The 23,837-nt window shown below is 45.1% G+C and overlaps 1 protein-coding gene across 3 annotated transcripts in view; it reads right to left on the bottom strand.

Moving 5' to 3' along the window:
- sema3fa (sema domain, immunoglobulin domain (Ig), short basic domain, secreted, (semaphorin) 3Fa) overlaps nucleotides 1-23,837 on the bottom strand; it is a 55,310-nt gene that overhangs the window by 6,206 nt on the left and 25,267 nt on the right. For 2 of the 3 annotated variants that reach the window (XM_058073522.2, XM_058073506.2), the window contains exons 3-12: nucleotides 17,599-17,759; nucleotides 17,452-17,514; nucleotides 13,176-13,295; nucleotides 11,445-11,531; nucleotides 9,860-9,953; nucleotides 7,373-7,492; nucleotides 5,987-6,126; nucleotides 4,571-4,685; nucleotides 1,000-1,069; nucleotides 400-544 (exon numbers count right to left, since the gene is read on the bottom strand). In XM_058073522.2, coding sequence (XP_057929505.2) covers nucleotides 400-544; nucleotides 1,000-1,069; nucleotides 4,571-4,685; nucleotides 5,987-6,126; nucleotides 7,373-7,492; nucleotides 9,860-9,953; nucleotides 11,445-11,531; nucleotides 13,176-13,295; nucleotides 17,452-17,514; nucleotides 17,599-17,759 — 1,115 coding nt within the window. The remainder of the gene's footprint in view (nucleotides 1-399; nucleotides 545-999; nucleotides 1,070-4,570; nucleotides 4,686-5,986; nucleotides 6,127-7,372; nucleotides 7,493-9,859; nucleotides 9,954-11,444; nucleotides 11,532-13,175; nucleotides 13,296-17,451; nucleotides 17,515-17,598; nucleotides 17,760-23,837) is intronic. The other variant, XM_058073515.2, reaches the window with a different exon arrangement.

Here is a 23,837-nt window from a genome sequence, read left to right on the forward strand (position 1 = left end):
GGGTACACTCTGGACTGGTGGCCAGCCAATCACAGGGCCCATATAGACAAACAACCATTCACACTCACATTCATACCTATGGACAATTTTAATTTTGTTAATTAACCTAGCATGTTTTTGGAATGTGGGAGGAAACCGGAGTACCCGGAGAAAAATCACACATGCACGGGGAGAACATGCAAACGCCACACAGAGATGGCCGATGGTGGGATTGAACTCGGGTCTCCGAGCTGAAAGAAAATATGAAAATACTAGAAAAATACACCTATATTCTTTCATTAAAAAAATCTGTCTTGTTAAAGTATATTTTTAGAACGGGCCAATTAAAAACAACCACTGCCGCACTTTGGACCCCCCTGCTGTGGAATATACCAAAATGATGTCATGTTTGTGACTCACGGTGCCAGGCCGAGGGTACGGGATCTTCCCAGTGTAGGCCACCCACTGGTAGTTGGGTCCCTCTTTATGCGCAAAAGGCCCATTAAAGACCATGCGGATGTCAGCCATGGAGTAGACGCACACCGCTGAGCCTTTAAACACGGATCTGGACAGAGAATCAAAGCAGGAGAAGCAATGAGTGTGAACACAAAAGACAAGCCAGCGCTGAGATAATTACAGTGGGCGCTCCAAGCGGGCTGGTGGATATCTACTTCCTGCCCACGCGCTCACATTCTCTCTACCGGGAAACACAAACACACTCTCAGACCTACGAGCTGTCTGACACACTGACATAGAAACGCCCACGCACTGCCGAGAGTGGTCACAGCGCAGGCCGGGGTGTAGCGTGATATCGTCTAGTGTGATGAGCCTCCATCGTTAACATCACAGCAGAGGAAAGGAAAGCAACCACCACAGATGAAGAAATCCACGCTCCTTCTCCCACACAGGAACCAGTTTCTTCATGCAACATTTCAATTCAACCTCAGAGAGTCCACAGCATCGAACCGCAGAAGACAAACATGAAAGTGAAGGGAAAAAAAAATGACACATGACACTCACCCCGAGACTGAGAACACGCCATAGATGACAGGATTCTTGGTGTCCTGCGTAGGCTGAATGTAAACATCCCCTAAAAAAACAGACATTTTTCTATCATTATTTGCATTGAATTTGGTCCTTTTTTCCTTATTCTGGCGTTTTAAGTCCTCTAGTTTCATCACAGCCGTGTCACATGACTTTTTTTTTTTTTTTTTTAAGCGTCAGAGGTCACCAGAACCTTATAGGATCCAAAAAGGCAGTACTCCAATATCCTCCCACATTCTAAAAACATGCTAGGTTAATTGGCCAAAAATCCAAATTGTCCATAGGTATGAATGTGAGTGTGAATGGTTGTTTGTCTATATGTGCCCTGTGATTGGCTGGCGACCGGTGCAGGGTGTACACCGACAGCAGCACCCCCGCGATCCTCGTGAGGATAAGCGGTAGAAAATGAATGAACTAATCGTTAATGGATGGAATCCATTGTTATCAAAATATTTGCATGTGAATTTGGTCCTTTTTTCCTTATTCTGGTGTTTAAGTCCTCCAGTTTCATCACAGCCATGTCACATGACTTTTTTTTTTTTTTAAAGCGTCAGAGGTCACCAGAACCTTATAGGATCCAAAAAGGCAGTGGACACTAAAAGTACAGTTGTTTTGTGTCATAGGGGGGATACAAGTCAAACAGATACGTGTGGTGAAACATGCCTTTAATAGGAGCCATATGCATCCGCATACGCTGCAGGCTGTCTCCAATCCTACATAACCACTGATGGACTTAATGAGAGAAAAGTGCAAGCCAAAATAAAGAAAAAAAAAGGAAAAATACATGAGGTTTGACAGGTGGAGTGAAGTAAGGCTTGAACATACTGTTTAGGTTCATGTAATGTTCAGCATCAGTGGGAAATATCATGTTTGGAAAAATGGAGTAGAGAGGACAAAACACATGAAAAATAAATCAACAAGTCTTCTATCGCATGTGAAAACAGCGAGGCGTTAATCTGACAACCTTTTGAGAAAAGAGGGCAGTGGTGCTAAATGAAGTGAGGTTAAATAATAAAACACTGGCTTTGATCATCGGGACAACAAATCCTCATACGCCACCGAAATATGAAAAAAAAAAAAAAACAACTTCTGGCAAAGCAAAGTGGAACTTTTCTTCTGACGGCAGCTGCTGGCTGCAGGAGGAGGAATAAATCTGCAACAACTGGGAACAAGTTGCATCAGTTGTGCTTCTGATGTGCCAGATCAGACGTTTCCGACGTCTCGGCGTTTGAGGAGAAAGATCGCTGAGGAGTATAGAAAGAACCACAAAGGGAGAAGGGAGGACTGACAAGTAGAATTCAATATTAATATTATTAATTTTCAAAGATAACTTCTTTATGACCTTGGAAATATGCTTGTTTTACCATTATTAGAGCCCTCTAGGAATGATATAACACCCCTATAGTCACCTTTCTACTTGTATTAGCCAATATAGTGAATAATATATGAATACTATCCACCCATGTACCGGAGAACCATCCCAGACGAGCCCTAAGGCAAGACTGGGGATGGGCAAGGACAGGGACAGCGATGCAGCAGAGCATAGGACCAGTGGCAGCAGACACCCAAACGCCCGGTAGAGCACCGTCCCCCCCAGCAGGCCCCACTCCGAGGAGCATGCCCCCCATCCCCACACGCCACCCAGGCCCCCCGTCCCCATGAGCAAGATCAAGCCCCCTCCCAACACACAGCCCCGGTCCCCGCAGCAGCAACCTCAAGCCACCACCGTAGACTTCAGGCCACCAGCAGCGCGGACCCCCACTGCCTGGAGGCCGGCGAACGCCCCCTCAAGGGCAGGTTGGTGCCCGCGACCCAGGACACACCGAGGGAGGTAGCGCCAACCATGATCTTAGGGCAAGCCCCGGCGTCAGCTGGTTCCGGCGGGACCCCCAGGAAGGCCACAATATAGTGAATATAATAACAGAAAGGAAGCATCAGAAGACATAAATATGATTGACAGCCATGTTAGCATATTTGCTTGATCACAATACCAGCGAGCTTGAAGGGTAGCACAAATCCCTCCCTAATCCTGTCCGTCATGTGGTAGCGGACAGGCCGGGATGATCCACAGGGGGTCGGGCAGCTCCCAGCTGCTCATTATTTTCATGACTCAGTACTTGAAGTTCTGGTATTCCACGCCTAGCTGGTGTTTTTCCTTCAAGCTCTTCAAGCTGATAGCTCGCTCCGAGACGTGAAGGGCAAACCCTCATGACGGACAGTCAATCTCTCTTTGTTTGCTCATTGTTGTGGTTACAAGTCATGGAGGAATTCTTACTCTTCACCTTCAGGTGCCAGATGTTAACGCTTAGCAGATGCACCAGGGTGTAAATGTCGTATCGCCGTGGTCCCCCGTGGCCATCAGGTCGATCATCATAAAGGTATATTTGAAAAATGATGCAATAACCTCCCCATCACGTCCCAATAAATTCTCTGTCAGGGTTTGGATGCCAGCAAAGGAAGATAAGAAGGAAGAACCCAAACACCAAGTACAAAGTAAGGGAGGTCCGAAGACCACAGTATCTGATTTTCATTATTCTGGAAAACCGGGAGGGCTGGCATCTTTGGATTGAATTGCATTGATTATGTATGGATTTGGATTAAAAAAAACAAGGCAATTTCTCCCGTAGGAGATAAGGTAAACCCAATTAATCTGTTCCAGACATCCCAAAATATGAACAAAATAAATTTAATACAGAATAATTATGCAGAAAACAATTAGTTGCACGGTGGACGAGTGGTTAGCACAAAGACCTCACAGCTAGGAGACCTGAGTTCAATCCCACTCTCGGCCATCTTTGTGTGGAGTTTGCATGTTCTCCCCGTGCATGCGTGGGTTTTTTTTCCCGGGTACTCCAATTTCCTCCCACATTCCAAAAACATGCTAGGTTAATTAGCGACTCCAAATTGTCCATAGGTATGAATGTGAGTGTGAATGGTTGTTTGTCTATATGTGCCCTGTGATTGGCTGGCCACCAGTCCAGAGTGTACCCCGCCTCTCGCCTGAAGATAGCTGGGATAGGCTCCAGCACCCCCGCGACTCTCGTAAGGAAAAAGCGGTAGAAAATGAATGAATGAATGAACTATGTGAACTAGGCTGCACGGTGATCGAGTGGTTAGCGCGAAGACCTCACAGCTAGGAGACCTGAGTTCAATCCCACTCTCGGCCATCTTTGTGTGGAGTTTGCATATTCTCCCCGTGCATGCGTGGGTTTTTTTTCCGGGTACTCCAATTTCCTCCCACATTCCAAAAACATGCTAGGTTAATTGGCGACTCCAAATTGTCCATAGGTATGAATGTGAGTGTGAATGGTTGTTTGTCTATATGTGCCCTGTGATTGGCTGGCGACCGGTCCAGGGTGTACACCGACAGCTGGGATAGGCTCCAGCACCCCAGCGACCCTCGTGAGGATAAGCGGTAGAAAATGAATGAACTAATCGTAAATGGATGGAATCCATTGTTATCAAAATGTTGTCCCCATGGCGGGTTATTTGGACATGAAACATCCGTGGTGTGTTAGCCGTGTTTTGTGCACGTGTGCAAACTCACTGAGCTCGTCAAAGTGCGTCTCGACGCCGTCGGCTCCGGCCACCGAGCAAATGAGACGGGCTTTGAGAAAGGTGCTCCACTTGTTGACCAGACAGCAGTGACCTCCGTCGTCATTCTGAAAGCACAGAAATGCAAAGGGATCTCCATCACATGTCTGCCATGCAGCTGTGGGAGGAAAGGGGTCCAAGCTAACAGGCGCTGGCTGGGTTGTCGTCGCCGAGCCTGGCTGGAATAAAAACGGCTCTGCGCCTCCAGCGGGCCCCATCTGGACGGGAGGTCAGCCAACTTTTACTACTGAGGTAGAAAATCAAAATGATTCACAGCCTGGAAATGGTGAACTTTGTTCACGCCTTTCACCCGTCCAAGTGATTTGCGTTGGATGAAGTACATGTGTCTCCCGCGACACCGCAGGCAGAGAATGACACTTTTATGCTCCCTTAAAAAGGCCGGTGCGCTGGAAAAGACTTCTCACGCTGATACTGAATCCGTATTTCACTGTGTTGCTTTGCCTCATGAATCGTGTCCACGAGCAATCCCCTTTGAACATGCGGCCAACAACATCCCTGATTGGCCGTCTTTGGAGAAACACAACCATCGCCTCACTCGGTTATCGGCTTTGGATGCGAGAACACAGATGTGCACGCCTTCAAAGGGAACAAAAATAACAAAACGAGGTCCAAACTAAACTGTTAAAGCAAACGGCTGACTTGTCAACACGGACGAGGAGATGTGAACCTGATGCACTAAAGCAACAGCAGGGGTGCCGATCAAAAGTATAGCGGTGAGTGTCGATTTGCTGTTGCTCCCACTCGGCAAACACTGAGTGGCGTCTGAAACGACGTTCATCTTTCTTATTGTGATTATGGTAAACTGAGTGGTAAGATGGTAAGATGTATCTGCTACAAAAGATGGTGTAAAGTTCACGCAAATGCAATTTGCTGTGGTGCTATCGTGTCACCAATAAGGTGCCTAGTGGCGTGCAGTGGCTCAAACTGCCTCCCATCTGGCTCGTGGCGGCAAAAATTGAGTTTGGCGGCAAGAATATTATCTTTAAAATCTTCGTCGCGCCGCAAAGTGTCCACCACGTGGAACTAAATGACGCAAACACTCCGCCTATTGGAATCCACTGGAATGTAATGGCGCAAGCCAAGTCGCGCCAATGATACTAGGAGTCCATTGGGCCGGTGCCGGTTGATGCCAGTTCGTGCCAAAGATGATGTGATTGGCGTGTAGTGGTTCGCTGTGTCGAGGAAACATTAATTTGGCGCCACAGCGAGCCACTACGCACCAATCACATAATCTTTGGCACCAACTGGCACCAACTGGCGCCGGCCCAATGGTCTCCTAGCAATAGCTTCTAAGTTTAGATAGAAGATAGATTTTGCAGACTGAAAAAGTGTTGATCCCCCTACTCACCAGGCATATGCGCCCGATCCTGGACTGGGTCATGGGACTCTGGCCCATCTCGGACGCTTTCTCTCTGAAGAAGAAGTACAGCTTGTCGTCGTTTTTCTCAGCGCTGTCTGGGATGAGGTGTGCGTGGACGAACGTGGGGTCTGGAGAAAAAAATTGGGAAATGTACGAGTCATCTGAGTTGTCAGTGCAGAACACGCAAAAAACATTACGTGAGGGATACATCCTGGATGTAAAATGGCGACTCAACTCACTGAGGAGGAACGTTGATACAAGTTTATAGCGGTCTATATCCAACTCTCCGATACTGCCATTCTGATACAAGCAGCGTGCTAACAAAGCCACAGGAGTGATGTCAGCAGACCATGCAGCTGAGCGCAAAACTTGTCATGCACAAGTTTCCCGTGGTGGGACAGAACCGGCGAAATTGACCAACCACATCAGTTATTGGAGTCGGCATCAAACTCTTAAAAGGACGGCAAAAAGTCATTAGCGACATCGCAAAAAAAATTTAACCCCTGACGTACAATTTTTTTTTGGTTGTGCCATCCCCAAATCGCTGCATTGTTTTTTTTTGCTTATGGAGAACATAGTAAGATCTCACCACGCACGGTGCACAAGTGTGACGTATGAAAAAAAATTGACATTTTCACCACAAAAACGTACATAAGACACATGTTGGCCGTATGGATGACGCATGAAGACGTGCCTAGTGTGAGTTTGTCTCGCAAACTGAAAAAAAACAAAACCATCCTGTTGATATCAGAACAATATCGGCATCAAGGCAACGATATCGGTATCATACCGGAAGTGATAACATTGTATTGGGACAGCCCTTATTGTGGTTTTATTTCAATAATAATAAAAAAAATATACATGGTGAAATAACTGGATATTTCCACATACTCCTAATCCCTAATATCAGGTGTTATATCAATTTCCAATGCATTCTGGGAAATAGGAAGGGTTGCCACCTGTTTATTGGGGGTGGATGGTTAGCTAGCATGGTGGTTAGTTAGTTTGGTGGCCATTCTTTGATGGAGGTCAGACTTCATGTGGTTATTGCTCCGACAGAGCAATAAAAAGATTATTGGAACGTATCCCACGCTTTCACGACTGATTAGCGGGACCCAGGGACGCCTGTCGAGGCACAAGAGGAGAAATCTGGCTCCGGCCAGCGTTTCTGATCCCGATCACGGCTCATCAGCTCCATGAGTCAATCTACTGACTTCTACTCACTTCCCACCATCGCCGCTGACCTTATTCTCCGCTTCTGCAGACGTGCGCTCAGCAATTAGCGCAAATTTGGCTGCACGTTACACCAGGTGTTAAAAATGAGCAACTGATACGGAGAGAAAGACGTGATAGAAAAGAGTGTTGAGGCATTACCGTTCAACCATCTGGAGTTGTACTGATCGGTCCTCATGGCCGTCTGCTTCCCCAGCGTACGGAAGATGGCCGAGTCGGTTCCCATGAAGTCGATGTAGACTCCCGCGTACAGCTCTCCATCTGTCCCACACAGACAGCCAGTTGAGGGCGTCTCCATGGTGAAGTCACAAAAGTAAACAACTCACGGTGCGATCCGCGCCCCGCGAGTGGCGTCACGGCACGCAAACGGCAGCTCCCCGGTGTGTGATGATGATGATAATGATGATGATGATGATTTCCCCTCAAAGCTCACCAAACTACATGATGATTCGCTTGGGACGCCACCTTCAGGTCAAAGCCGTTGACCTGACTACAGTTCAAGCTTATTCACGTCCATCACCCCCCTTGAGGGCAATCAGCCAATCAGCGGGCCAGGATAGACACAATCTATTCCAATCAGATGGCTTGGAGGGTGAAGAAGTCAAAGATGATTGACATCTCTGTTGCCATTTTGAAATTATATTCATCTTTTATTTCCCTTTTGTATTCTGCAAAGCGCTTCAGGCTGTTTAGCGTTGTGAAAATCCAAACGTACGTGTGTTTTCTTTGGAATTAAGAATTGCTTTTCAGCTGACAAATCCCATGCAGGGAGGCAGATAAGTGCATGAAGGCAAGCAAAACATTGTCTTCATTCTTGATGAATGCAAGCAAGAGACACAACTATGTCAAAAAAACCAAAGATATCCTGACGGCTAAAGCAGGGGAACTCCGCGCTTCTCCGCCCTGCCAGTTACAAAGGATGACACGCAGCTGATTTCTGTGATTTACAGTTTTTCCTGCCTCAGCTGGCTTTGAGAACACAGACACACACACACACAGGGGGGATGGGGGAGGTCACGGGTCAAGTCTGACCACCTGTAGGCCGCTGACAACAAAAGACCACCCACACACGAGAGACAATGGTAAATGCAGCTGGATGTGGCCGCGTTCCACCATGTTTCTTTTACTTATTTACACCAACCAGGGCTGCAACTCCATTCTTGGATTAGGAGTATCCACACGGCGGGGTACACCCTGGACCGGTCGCTAGCCAATCACAGGGCACATATAGACAAACAACCATTCACACTCACATTCATACCTATGGACAATTTGGACGCATGCACGGGGAGAACATACAAACTCCACACAGAGATGGTCGAGGGTGGAATCGAACTCGGGTCTCCTAGCTGTGAGGCCTGCATGCTAACCACTCAACTACCTTCCATCCCTGCATGCGGTGTCGTGTCTTGGCTAGCGTTCCACTCGTATTCTCTCAGCGGTGGAAAATAGTGGTGGGCAAAACCATTCATTTCAGTGAACCGGATCATTCAGTAAAAAGATTCATTTATTTCGTTAATTTCGTTCATCTCGCTCAATCGGTTGTTACCCTGTGATCTCCCCCTGTGCATAGACCCAGTCAGCCATGTTGAGTCAGTCCGTTCACTCATGTTCAAGTTCGTTCCGACTCAACAGCGCAACAACACGTGATGACGAGTGGTGTGTCGGTCATGAACGAACGGGTCAAAAGCACTAGTTCTTTTTTGTGAACGGAATGAACAAGGTCACTTCGTTCTTGGTCTTTCAGTCAGCTAACCCCACCCACCAACGATAGGATAAGAACGGGGATTTTAGGGTCGGTGAACTGTTCATTCCGTTCAGCAAAAAAGAACTAGTTATTTTGACCAGTTCGTTCATGACCGACACAACAAATAGTGAAAGACTAATGGCTCTCTCACTTGGAGCTCCACCAATGTACTGTCAAGGCCCCTTCAAGAAGGAACCAGTAATACACGTTCTCTTCAAAAATGTCAAAAAATCATGTTGTCCCCCATTTTTACTTTTGGGGAACTTGGAACTGTCTTAAATTTCCCCCTTATGGGGAATGGAAAAGTCCCCTTTTGGGGGGAATTTTGCCCATCATCCACAATCCTTCTGTGAGACATAAACACACACACACAATCGCTAGCCTGCTAGTAGCTAGGTGTCACTACACCAGTAACGTAGTTCTCGGATGTAACAATGTTCATAAGAATAATAAGAACAATGTTACTGTAGCCTGGTTCATATAGAAGCATCCTTCGTCAACGAAGTCCTGCAGTTCCGTTCCCACAGTAAACGCTACAGGACTTGATTTATTCCACACCCCATCCAGCTCTACAAGATATATTCATCACATTATTGCGCTACCCTCTATTATATAAAGTGTACATTGACTTGTATTATGCATATCTGGTCCATCTTATATTCCAAAGTCTAATATGTAGCTCACATGATGGAAGTAGAGCTTTTTTTGGGTGTGTTTTTTTGGCTCTCTCTTTTTTACCTGTTTTTATATCTTTAGAAAGCACAGAAAAATGAGATTTCTCACATAAGAATGGTGGATGATGGACAAAAAAAAAAAATATTTTTCTTCTAAGTCATCTGCACATTCTCTAATGAAGCAAATAAAAATAAACATTTACTTACTGATCAAAGCGGAGACGCTGTTCAGCTTGGGGTCAAAAGGACATTTTCCCTTCCCAGAATCCACCTTCCCCGGCTCAAGACGGAAAATATATTCCTGTCGGGGGGGGGGGATGAGAAATCATCATTAATGATCTTTCTTGTTTATCCTGTCATGTGTAACAGACTTATCGTGTTGACAGAATACTTCCTTGACAGGGGAAGGGGTTATTGTGTCAAGTCAAAATGGCCGCTTTTAAAGTGTTTATCAACATCGTTAAAAAATGAGAAGCTGCTGAGCACCACGCGACTGGAGGAGGCGGGCGAGGACAAAGCCGCTTTATCGGCGAGATGAAGAGCCGCTTGAAAATGCTGAGAAACTTCTTTTTGTGATGTTCGTGGCTCAAAGACGACGTGAAAGGAGGACATCGGTAACATCTGTGTCAACACTGGATACGACTTCAACGCCGGCTTGCTGACAGTTTGGAAAATACGGCAGCAAATGTGCTGTAGATGAACGGCCAGAGGTTTCAAACCTGCGACCCTGCCACCTTGGGAAAAACCCCGTCAGTCACATATTTGACTGAAATATGGACGTTTCATAGACGGAATTTTCACATTCTTGTGATTTTTATCAGCAGCTTGTGTCTACGAGGGTAGCCATGTTAGCGTTATTTTGTCGTCAACAACAACCCACACAGTCCACAGTCCAAGTAGTTGTACCGTCACAAAAAAACATGCACACTCCTTTGCACAATACAGTCATTCATCGCTACATCGCGGTTCAAACGTCATGCCCCCACTCCATCGATTTTTTTCCAACTGCTAACATGTGAGTTAATGTTATTATTATTATTCATGTCTCTTATTTTCTCTGATTATATCTAACTATACTGGGTAAAACAAATACACAGCTGACTATAGGGGTGCTATCTCATCTCTAGAGGGCTCTAATTATGTTAAATATTTATATGATTGTAAACAATCAAAACGACAAAAACATTCAATTTATGAATACTGAACCCTACTTAGTGGAAATTCACTCATCACAGTCGAGTCTGGAAGCATTTAACAGTGATAAACGAGGGAGGACTGTATGTTGATTAGTACCATTAAATGAGGGAGGACTGTATGTTGATTAATAACATTGTAAGGACAAATGACAACAAAATCCTCAACGTGTTTTGCAGAATCTATCAAGCTAGCGTAATTGTTTTTCAAAAAAACAAAAACTCAATCATCAACCGTTCGGGTCCCACGTCCGTCGCTGACTGAATTATCGTCGGGCAGTTCCAAAGATCCATCATAGACACATGGACTGACCAACTGCTCTTAGTGTGCATCATGGCCAACTATTTCAGGGACTTGGAGTGAAGATGGATGGAGTTGAAAATCATCTGCCATTTTGGTCGCCGCTTTGGAGAACCAATACTGTCCGCTTAAGTTTAGAAAAAATGCATTACTTTGAGGACAATATTTCCCAGGAATATATTTTTCCTTGCTCCTTTTAAGTAAATACTCCATAGTCAGCTTTCATCACTACTCCACTGAGCGCTACAGGTGGGCACCAGACTTATTATTTCGAAAAATCGCAACCCCTTCAGCCCACCTTGGCCTCCATAAGATCTGACGTAGCGCCGGGGTCTGCTGCCCGATTGGTTCTCCCTCCAGATTTGGGGGCCTGTAGAAAGGATCCCTAAAACACAGACATTGGCACATGTGGCCATCCCATTACTGACTGAGACAGGAACAACAAGGGAATTATCTGATGGTGGACGGTGGAAGAATTGGTGACGTTTTGGGTGTCATGCAAGCATCATGCAGAAGACATGCAGCTGGTGGAAAGTTCAAAAGACAAGTCATTCCACATACATGACATGCGCTCCATGGACAAAACATTAGGTACGCCAGATAATGACAAGTCAATACTGTCAAATCTCCTGAGTGTAGCAATGTTTTGTAGAAGCAGAATGTGTGATACAGCTTTTGTACCTAAAGGTGTGCCTAATATTGTGGTCCAATGAGTGCATCAAGGCCCTTTAAGGCCTTTTTGGGCCGTTATGGTAGGGAGGGGTCCTCAAATGGTCTCAAACTGGGCCCCATCCATCCGGCCTCAATAGAGGCTTCAAGGGGCAGGCTTCAAACTGGGACCCACATTTCCCAGTGTCCATTAAGTTCTGCCCACCTTTAAAAGTCTCTTCTATTTGGTTTTGAAGTCACTTTCATGCTAAATATTTTATGCATTTCATGAAAGGCATTTTGTGAAGAAAGAACACGAGAGCTGGACGCAAATAATGCAGAAATAAAAAAAGAAGAATAAATTAAAATCAATTCCTGAAAATAAATTTTAATAAAATGTAACCAATTCAAGTGTAAATAAATGTAGTAAGTATATTTAAATAAATACATTTAAGGAAATTCAAATAAAATAAATTTAAGAAATTAAAGTATATACATTTAAATAATAATAATAATTTAATTACATAGTAAATAAAAAATTACATTTAAATAACTACAATTAAAATTGTTGACATTTTTTATTCAAATTGTATGTTGCATATTTAAATGTAATTTTTAACTCGCTGTCTATGACCCACCCGGAACGGATCTGCAGCTCACCTTTGGGTCCCGCCCCACCATTTTGAGAACTGCTGCCTAAAAGGCAAGGCGCTGCATGAAAAGCAGGCTGTGCGCCTTCTCCAATGCAATGTGAACCCTTCCCCATGTCAGCGTTGACACTAAACAGGCAGAAGCGTGCCGGACGGCTTTGGCCGTGGGCGGCAGGAGGAAGGAGGGGAGCGGCAGCGACGAGGCAGAAGATGGATGAGAGTCTCCATCGGTAGTGATGGCTTTTCAGAGGCTCTTAACTGGACAGAAAGACAGAGCTGCAGTCCTGGCCTCGTATAAACAGGTGGAGAGGGTGGGATTACGAGGAGGGAACTGATTGGAAAAGGAGAAGATTGGGTAGCCTCATTTGAAGTGGAGGATGTGACTCTCAGTTGCGTGGACCACCCTTGAGGTTCTTGCCAAAAAGTGGTCTCCTGTCACTTTTCTTGGTGTGCTTCCCAACCTTTGACCATGGGAGTCAATAATGCGCGTATCGAATTGTACTGCTTGGGCAAATCTTGGCTAGAATGGGACTCTCTATTTGTCCTTGGAGGTAGTGTCGGCGTGCAAATCGATAGTGACAGGAAAAGATAGGACAAAGGCGGAATGCATGAAATTGAAGAGCGAGAGCCAAGGGAGCCTGTGTGACCTGAGCTAGATTGGCAGATAACGCTATTAAAGAAAGACAGCAGGGTAAAAAAAGAAAAAGGTCAGAAAAGGCTATTTTTGCTACCTGTGACCGGCGTCCTCGGTCCACGTAGGTGCAGATGGGGTTGTACGCTCCCGTCCCACACACGTACAGATGAGTGCGGTTCCACGGCTCAATCAGACGAATGAAGTTGCCGCATTCGCCCTGAAGGAAGCACCATCAAATGGGATTCAGGAGAATTTCTCTTCACATGAAAAACAAATATCACAGAATGGCACCCCCGGGAGCGCAGACCTCCTCAGAGGCTGAACTAATTCAAATCAGCAGCAAATAAGACACCTTCACAGATACCCACTTCCTGTCTATGTGCCGTATGTCTATTCATCCGCGAACATGCACCAAAATGACATGTTTTTGTCTTTTTCTGCAGAAAATGACTGGTTCATCTTTGATCCCAGCAGCCTTGGGAGGTGTTTATGCTTGTTATTATGATGGAAAACAGCCCGGTTTCCCAAGGGAAACAATTTCACAATGTCACAGTACGATGGGGTGTCGCAAGACACCGAGTCACCAGATGCACGAGACTGGATCCACGAGAACGAGGCAAGACAAGATTTTAGCAGATTCATTTATTTTCTACTGCTTATCCTCACGAGGGTGGCGGGGAAGGTGCTGGAGCCTATCTCAGCTGTCTTCGGGCGAGAGGCGGGGTAGACCCTGGACTGGTGGCCAGCCAATCACAGGGCACATATAGACAAACAACCATTCACACTCACATTCATACCTATGGACAATTTGGAGTCGCTAATTAACCTAGCATGTTTTTGGAATGTGGGAGGAAACCGGAGTACCCGGATGCACGGGGAGAACATGCAAACTCCACACTGAGATGGCCGAGGGTGGGATTGAACTCGGGTTTCCTAGCTGTGAGGTCTGCGCGCTAACCACTTGAACACCGTGCATCCCTGGGATGATTCCGAAAAACATGCTTTCAGAGAGTCCCTGTGATGTCACAGTGAGCCGGACTTCCTGAGCTATATTAACTGTACGAGCTGAGTGGGACTTATCACAGTGGAAGGCGGGCTGTGAGTGGACCGTTTTAGAAATACAAGTAAATACAGCTGGAATAGGTGCAGATTGTGGAAGATCTAGAAAGCTTTCTGTGCGGGTTTTGGTGTGTAGCTGCTCTATAGGAGTCCACTAACCAATACAAAGGGCCCAAAATGAAAAGTACAAGAATTGCCGCCCCCCAAAAAAGCTGTGTTTGTGATTGGAACCTAGAGTATGTCTGTTTAGATTAGCGTCGGCTGCGAGTGACAGGTGGTGAAAAAGTAAGACGCTTTACAAAGGTTGTACACAGGACGGGGGAATCGAAGGAGAGCCAACAGATGCACAAGTTAGACCATTCTTCACATTCATGTGTGTGGTAGGGCATGTGTTGCATTATTTATCTCACAAGCGGTGCCCCCCCCCCCAACCGGCAGCACAACCAGAATGATTGCCTTTGACCTCACCGCCTGAACCGACCGACCGACGTCCCCTCTGAATTGCTTCCCAACCGCCGTCGTCCGTCTCCCGCTAAAGAGCAGGTGAAGACGGCCAAGTCGTCTACCCAAAAGCCGGCGCGGCTTCTTTGTCTGCTGATGACATTTTAAACCCACACGCCGGGAGCCTCGCTCGTACGAGCCCATGTGACCACACATAGCGGACCACTGCGAAGTCGCCACAGGCAGAGAGGCGACGGGTCACTGAGCGCGCACAAATGAACATTCCAGTTGGATAAACAGCAGCCCATACTCTCTACAAGCAGGGAGGAGCAGAGTTATTAGCCCTGGCCTTGTCACACCCCCACCCCCAACCCCAGCATCCACCTCACTCCTTCTGATGAACTGTGTGTGTGTGTGTGTGGACTCGCTCAAAGCCAAGGATCTGCTTTTTGTATGCATTTCAATGATTAACGTCCATGCTCCATTGGCGTGGGAGGGGGGGCAGGATTAGTGTGTTTGCACGTGTGGATCATATTAACACTTTAAAGAAGTCTGTAAGCTTTCAAAGGCACCCCCCCCCCTTTTTTTTGTTGTTGCTCCTTTCCACTGCGAAAATGTGAAATGATTACAAGATAATTAATCGGCTTCCTGTGAGAGTCCAAGCGCCTTAGAACGAGATTTGATCTGGCTCGTTTTATCTGGATCCAAGACAACAAAATGTGCTATGATCTTCCCAAAGCCCAACAGACGGTCTACGTATCCCAACGGTCAACTTATCTCCTTATGAGATTGGATAAGGAAAGCATTTCAATCAGGAACACGTCCAGAATGGATGTTCTACTTTGGAGCTCTGATGCTCCCGATTCCCATACCGATCATCCACCAATGAGATGGGCTGATACCAATACTGATCTGTAGCTTTATCAGTATACTTATGAACGGATTTGGCCAGGGTTGCTCTTAAACAATTCCAAGGGCCATCAACAGTGTAGTCCATCAACGGTGACTTACCCCTCCCATCCCCGATATGCATACATTTGCATGACAAAAAATCCTCCTTGATGGTACAAATCGCTCAGATTTACTTTCTCTGACATGGTATTATCGATATTGGTATCAGTATCGGTATAAACCAGGGGTCTCAAACACGCGGCCCGCGGGCCAAATGTGGCCCACAGGACTCTAGTTTGAGGCCCCCGCCTTGATATGAAAGTTTAATGTTAGTGCGGCCCCAAGTTTGATATGGATGCTGTATGGTATCATGTACCCAGAAAAAATTATTACGTTTGATTAATGTTCATGTTAAAGGTTAAATAACTGTTAATAGTTATCCTCCCTATCCGTGTGGAAGTGGTAAGTTTTTGGCTATTCAAGTTTAAAGGAAATAACTTGAAGGCTACCGTTTAGGTCGCTAGCGCTCTAGTTTGCGAGTTAGCATGTGTCTCAAGACCCTGCAGTTGCGCAATATGTTGTAAATAAAAAGAGTATAAATGTGACTATAGTCGTGTTTTGTCATGTCTACAGGGCTCTAATAATGCTTTGTTCATTTTAATCTCAAAAAAATAATTTGTCTACCCACCAACTATATGTGGTTTCTTAAGTTTTTATTATTTGCTGTTTTATTATTATTATTATATTTATTCATTTATTACTGATTGATTGATTTGTTTATTTATTTTTCATTTTATTTTGTGTAGAAAAATAAAAAGTACGATATTTGAGAACAGTGGAATGTTTTATCAGAGCTTTTCTTGTAGAAAATTGGAAGCAAAGCGAAGTTTTTTTAATTTTTTTTGTTTTTAATAAATGCGTTTTTTTTTGGAAAACCTGATGCGGCCCAGTCTCACCCAGACTCGAGCTCCAGTGGCCCCCAAGTAAATAGATTTTGAGACCCCTGCAGTAGATGTAGGTGTATACTACAGTATTCCCATCAGACTGTACTGCATGGCTCATTCCAAGCAGCTGCTCCTTTATGCATACCTGATAGCAGCTATTTGCAATCAGCAATCAAGGCGGCTGAGCGTGTGACAGCAAAGCGTTCGCTGATGACCGCCGTGCAGTCAAGTGTTTTCATTATTGGATAAAGACACGGCTAAAAAGTAAACGATATCAATGAATGAGGTATATTCATGTTTTCACAGATGAAAACAGGTGTCTTAATCACGTGTCTGTGTCAAAACAAGCCGAGGATGAAGAAATATATCACTAATACATTATATCCATTGTAAACAGTCCTGCTCAGAGCAGCCAGTTTTGGGGGGGGACGGGGGTCCTGTCCAAAGGAGCCGCTGCCCGTTCTTACTACAGCAGCCATAATTCCAATTTCGTTGTACATCTTGTATAATGACAATAAAGGCCATTCCATTCCATAAGACATAATGTGCTGGCCCTTTAAGGGGCAAGAACAAGGAGTGTTTAATCAAAGCTTTATAGACCCTAGTCATGGTCTGGAGCCCCAACAGGAGGAGCCAGCTTTTCTCCGATGTCCTGTGAGGCGGGAAGGTGACAAAGGCGCATCTTCACCCGGGGAACTCGTACAAATTTTATGTGAGGGCGGCCTTATGTAATTTCGCCGGTACGCTACACCCACGGTGTCGTGTTTATTATCACCCCGGGCCTAGTGCCCACGAGACTAAAGGAGAAATCTTGTCACCTTTTAGTCTTGAGGGCTCTTGTGACACCCCTGCTAGAAAATAAAGAAGGGCAGACTAGAAGCTACCATGCTAAAACTGTACAATACCAAGCAGAGATGCATTTATGCTATTTTACTTTGGATTGATTTTTATGCATTTGTCTGAGGCCCCTAGACTGAGATAAAAAAGTCCAAGTACAAATGCAGTAATATTCACAAAGTGTATGCTTGCAATACTCACATTGGTGTCTTTTCCAGACTGCACACATTCAGACTTCCTCTGAGGGGCAACAGGCCAGTGGATCTTTCAAAAAGACAGACAGGCTGAGCTACAGAACTTTAGTGGAACCCCCCCTGGAGTTTATTGCTTTTGCATGACAGCCCTTACAATGAGTGGCTCCTTGTTGATGTCGTGCAGATCCAGAGACAGTATATAATCTTTGCTTCCCACATACATGCGGTCGTGGTCCTCGTCCATGCGAAGAATTCGATAGTCGGTGGAGTTTAGCAAGAAGGAGAAGTGGTGAGCGGTGCCGGTCGACTTTAACTCTGTCAGGAGGGAGAAAAAAAAGAAAACGGGAAGAAAATAAATGGTTTTGTTCAAGTTGCGGTGGTAGGAAAACATACCGTAAAATTGGGAAACACGAATCACAGACGTGGTCACATGAGAGGCCTCCATTGTGGCGCCAAATTCTGTATATATCCTCTCGTTTGCATGGGTAATAAGGTTATCTTTACGACTCTGAACCACCCACAGGCACGCACGCCTGCTCGGTACCAGCCACATGGTCAGGAAACCCTCACAATCCCTGAATTCCTTATTATTATGTTTTATAAAGGCAATGCCATGACTTGCTGCTCTTCTGGTTGAACGTTGTACATTTCTACTGCACTGAAGACACACAGCAATAATATTTTTTAAATATTATTATTATTATTATTATTTATAATATAATTATATTATAAATTTATTATTACAAATTTGCATAATAATATAATAATAGTAATAATAATAATAATAGTTATTATTATTATAAAATTTTAAAGCTTTCTTTTTCAAGGTACTTCATAATGAATTAATTGCATTCATTCATTCATACACACACATACAGGTGGTGGTAATCTATATCTGTAGTCACAGCTGTCCTAGCTTTGTGTGACAGAAATGTGGCTGCCAATTTACGCGTATGACCCCAGTGTGGGCGGCACTGGTGGCAAGACGGGTGAAGTTTTTTGCCCAAGGACACAATTAGGAAATGTGGATCAAACCACCAACCTTCTGGTTTCTGGATGACCTGCTCTACCTCCTGAGTCACTGCTGCCAATGGTTCACTCACGTAATGAAAGTGACACAAACTGCAAGGTAGATCAACAACTTGGTTCAGTATGACTTTAGTAGTCATGCTAAAATATTGTGTTGCTGCTGGATGTTCACAGTCTCCCACTCATACTGGAGGTTTTGTCCCATGTAAATAATGCCATGAAAGCTACATACCCACTTCCCTCACATATGATCACCTCAACAACTTTATATCCAATGTGCATGTTTGTTACGTAAATCAGCCAGAATCATGTACGTAAATCAGATTGGTGCCCGATCGATCGGAGCGTCTCGACTTTACCTTTAGCAATATCAAATCAAAACAAACTGCGACTTGGACTTTTTATTGGGAACATTCTTTTTGTTCTCTTCTGGTTTTTCGCACAAGATCCGTCCCCAGCCAAGGCTGCTGCCATCTTTTTAACATCAGTTCTTCCCAAACGGCAGATCCTCCGCTTCCTTTTGAGCTTTGGTAAAGCTGCCATGGCAGTGACAGGTGGAGCTATAATCTGCTGCAAATTCTCACTTGCCACGGCAGCTCCCCGACATTGCAACATCCGCCCCTCCGAGTCAGGTGGGAGGCATTCAAGAAGGGAGGGGGAATAATTGAGAATATGGTGCGTAGGAAAAAAAAAAAACCTTTTCTTCTGGTCCGCACGGTACCTCCCAAGCTTTTCAGCAAACAAGGAGAATGTCTTGCTCCTATTCAAAGCATTCTTGGGAAAGTCGACACTGAGAAAGTTGAGCCTGTTTGCAGAGAAAACCAGAGGAACTGCTCATGTTCCTGTTCAGTGGGAGCAGACAAACACCCCTGCTGTTCCCTTGGAACTCACTCACACATCTCCTCCACCAGGAGATGCCAGAACATCTGACTAAAAAGTCAAGCAGGCTAAGGAGGTTCAGATACAGAGAATACTGCGTCTGGCATCAGAAAGCCTGAAGGCTTCTCAACTTATGGTGGGTGGGGGGAGGTAAAACGATACATTACAGGATGCTGCCAACAGAAGGAGAACCAAGACGCTTCACACTGAGCACATCTGCACACAGATGAGTGGAAATGGGAAGAAACTGGTGCAAACCAGTGAGGAACACGTTGGATGCAGATGTAAAACCATGCATGTCTCACGCTGTCTAATATAAAGATGGTGTGTGACATACTAACGTAAAACGCGGTGACCTGTTCACTAAGTCAAAGGTCCCGGCAAAGCGGATCGCTTCATTGGAGCCACTTGGCTTGTTTAGGTCGGGAGGGGATTGTTCGGTGCTTAGAATGATTTAGTGCCACCGTTGAGCGGTCTGTGGAGTATATACTTCCACACATGAACGTTCCTTCTCCTCATGATGACAGCATTTCATTCATCTTATACTGTATATACTTATAGGTTATCACATGGTTTGTCTGGTATCAGGCCTGGTCTCAGGCTGATACTGGCATGCTGGGGCATGATACTGGGCTTGATACCAGACAAACCATGTGATGATCTTATTATCACATACTACAGTATTAATTGGCCCTGTACCCTAGAAACCGCCCATGAATGATACGGGAAAAGGCCGAAATGATACTGTGTCAAAGCCCAGGGCAGTGATACTGATAAAATATAGAGTTTAACCATGTCCAGTATCAGCCCCCGTAGCTGTCCACTCAGAGCGTGCTGCTCTGGTATCATGCCCGTGAAACAACCAATCAGAGAACAGCACACGAGTGCTTAGTGCCTAGTGCTTCTCCAGTCACCAAAAAACCCAAACTTGATTAATGGAACTTTAATTGTCAGACATTGATAATATAAGACTGTTGATAAAATATTATTGTTGAAATATTTTTGCAATTATTGTATTTACACTGTTTAGATATAATACATGTAATAAACTGAACATTTTCTGGAAACAAAATGGTCTTTTGATTAAATAGTACGTGATAATAAGCTCATGATTAAATAGTATGTGATAATAAGATCATCACATGGTTTGTCTGGTATCAGGCCCAGTATCATGTATCATAATACCTGGCCTGATACCAGACAAACCATATGATAACCTATAATTATCATGTTATCAACTATAACATATATAAGAACCCTACTGCAGACTCCACACAGAGAGAACCCGGGTCTTCCCCATCTTCTGACTGTGTGGCCAACATACGAACCACTCAGCCGGATTCTATCATTCACTATTATAAAATATTGTACTTATGAAAACACACTCCAGTAGCTACATTCCATCCCCTTCCATAATAGCTCGTATTTGAAAGGACACCCAAAAAGCCCTGTGGCTTGTTGTGCTAATGATGTTCGTCCGTGTGTGTAATATGACAAGCAATAAAAGGGCAGGGTTCTCTCATGGAGGTGTACACAACTAAATGCTTTGTAAAGATGGAGCAGTGCCCGGGGTGTGAAACAAACTCACACATGCTTTGCACCACCATCTTCATTTTAGCTTGAACGACATGAAATTGACATATATATAATATCTATGGAATATATACAATATGTGTAGAACTTGCACCCTAGGCTGTGGAAAGATAAAGAGCGCCTTTACAAAGACTGTATGTAGAAAGATGATGCATTGTTGGGTGAGAGGCATACTGTAGAGAGGAGACATGCCTTAACACAAACAACGCCTGTGGCGTGGTGAGACAACACTTGTCGCTTGTAATTCCTGAGAGACACGATGGGGTTTTTGCTGCTCATCTTGCGGTGCTTGTGTTCAAACCCCTCCTCCCCTACAAAACACAATACAGCCTTGATTGGAATGAAAAAACAAAGCCAGTGGTAAATTGAACAATGCCAGTGTGTTTCTATGCAGACCGCAGCGTCTGCTGTGTATTACTGGCTTTCCCAGCAAGGACGCTACAATTATTACCAGACAAATTGAAGCCAAATGCTTTTTTGCTGTGAAGTTTGTGTTCCGTTTCATGCTCTTGGGGAATACAGTTTGTGTTGAAATCAAATTCAGTGTCCGTGTCAGCCATGGCGTGTTCGTCTCGGCCATGGCGTGTCCGCCTCGGCCATGGTGTGTTCATCTCGGCCATGGTATGTTCGTGTCGGCCATGGCATGCCTGTCTCATACATGGCATATCCGTCTCAGCGTGTGCGTCTCAGATATGCCGTGTCCGCCTTGGCCATGGCATGTCCGCCTCGGCCATAGTGTGTTCGTCTTGGCGATGGTGTGTTCGTCTCGGCCATGGCATGCCTGTCTCATACATGGCGTATCCGTCTCAGCGTGTGCGTCTCAGATATAGCGTGTCCGCCTCAGCCATGGCGTGTCTGTCCTGGCCATGGCGTGTCCGTCTTAGACATGGCGTGTCTGTCTCATACATGGCGTGTCTGTCTCATACATGGCATGTCTGTCTCATACATGGCGTATCTGTCTCAGCGTGTGCGTGTCAGATATGTTGTGTCCACCTCGGCCGTGGCGTGTCTGTCCTGGCCATGGCGTGTAGTGTTAAGGTGACTTTTCATGTCTTTTCATGTCTTTTCATGTCTACAGAGCTCTAATAATGGTAACAAATAGAGATCCACAATATCTTTTTTTTCTCAAAACTGATACCAATACTGATAACTTAACTACAAGACCGGTATGGTCCTGATAATGTAGGTGGAAGTGTAATATGTGCACAGCTGGAGGTAAGAAGGACTGGAATAAATGATGATTTGTTGATTAGTCCTAATGAAATATGATGACATGACTACTATCAGGAGAAGGATAGCATAGAGGGGGAGGAGCCACCCACACAGTAAGGGTAATGTTGCCTCATAGGAGGGTGTTTTTAAATAATTGGTGACCTGATCTATCGATAGGACATGATTCCCTCATATTGTCCAGATAATTATCATGCCCACCAGGTAAAAACCATATTTACAAAGTCATAAACACGTTTTCTATGCTCTATGAAAATACCTGTATTACTTTGCATAAATACCTTATCGTGGTTGTGTCTGGAATGAACCAATTAACCTTGACAGAACTCAGGACAAGCGTATACCTGCAGCGTGCAAGGAGAAAACCCTCTTGCGTTGTTCAAATGTCATGTGTGGGAACACGCGGCCTTCCCGGTGAAAGACATAAACAGACAAAGACGGGAGGATAAGACAAAAGCAGTATCATGTTATCCCAAAAAGAGGTGGCCTCCCCAATCTGCCCCTCCTTATCCCCGCCACGCCAGTGTCTAAGTCAGTCTGCTGAAAGATGAAAGGGGATTTAGGAGAGGATGCAGGTTGCAGAAAAAGCCGACATACTCGCCCAAGCATCTGCGGCATGCTGGATTCTCACCCGCTGGATGTCGAGGCGTGGCCCCGCCGTGCTACGGCATGTCTGCACAAATGTCTCCCAAAATAAAGAATCCCAGATGCTGACTGGTAAAAAAGTGAGCTCCAGTATGTGGTATGTTTTTGTGGCAGTATCATCATGTTGTAATGAAATAATCAAGCAAATAGCAACATAATCTAGAGTAACCACAAACATCTCCGAGCCTGAAACGCCCATGATCATCTTGGCCGCCAATGTGATTTACAAGTTGCACTTGTTGCAAGTGTAGAATCAAGTAGGTACATCAGGGGTTGGCAAACTGGTGGGCTGCATTGATTTAACAAAACTGACGTGGGGCCAGACTATACATTTTACACATATAATTCCAACAGTCTGTATCTGTAAAAGTGTCATGCAACCTTCTATATGTGCTTGTGTCCTTTTTTTCAGGAGCACTTTGTAAACAACAGACAACATCAAATAACCAAATCGATAAAAAAAAGCTACCCAAACCATCAAAACGTTGGAGCATGACGCCATGATGCCAGGTTGTATGTTAGGTTTCAATGAAATACTTCGGAAAGAATGGGCGGGCCGTATTTCAACACTTGGCGGGCCAGGTGTGGCCCCCGGCCCATAGTTTGCCCACCCCTGAGGTACATATTCACGTCTTCTTTATTGGGGATGCGTATCTATATGAGGGAATTATGACATTCGGGGGGCGGCACGGCGGTCGAGTGGTTAGCACACAGACCTCACAGCGAGGAGACCGGGGTTCAATTCCACCCTCGGCCATCTCTGTGTGGAGTTTGCATGTTCTCCCCGTGCATGCGTGGGTTTTCTCCGGGTACTCCGGTTTCCTCCCACATTCCAAAAACATGCTAGGTTAATTAGCGACTCCAAATTGTCCATAGGTATGAATGTGAGTGTGAATGGTTGTTTGTCTATATGTGCCCTGTGATTGGCTGGCCAACCTCTCACCCGAAGACAGCTGGGAAAAAGCGGCAGAAAATGAATGAATGAATGACATTCAGTATTATAATGTTCATAAAGGT

The sequence above is a fragment of the Doryrhamphus excisus genome, linkage group LG11 (assembly GCF_037039965.1).
Source record: "Doryrhamphus excisus strain RoL-2023G ecotype Guam linkage group LG11, RoL_Dexc_Guam_v1.1, whole genome shotgun sequence".
NCBI lineage: Eukaryota > Metazoa > Chordata > Actinopteri > Syngnathiformes > Syngnathidae > Doryrhamphus > Doryrhamphus excisus.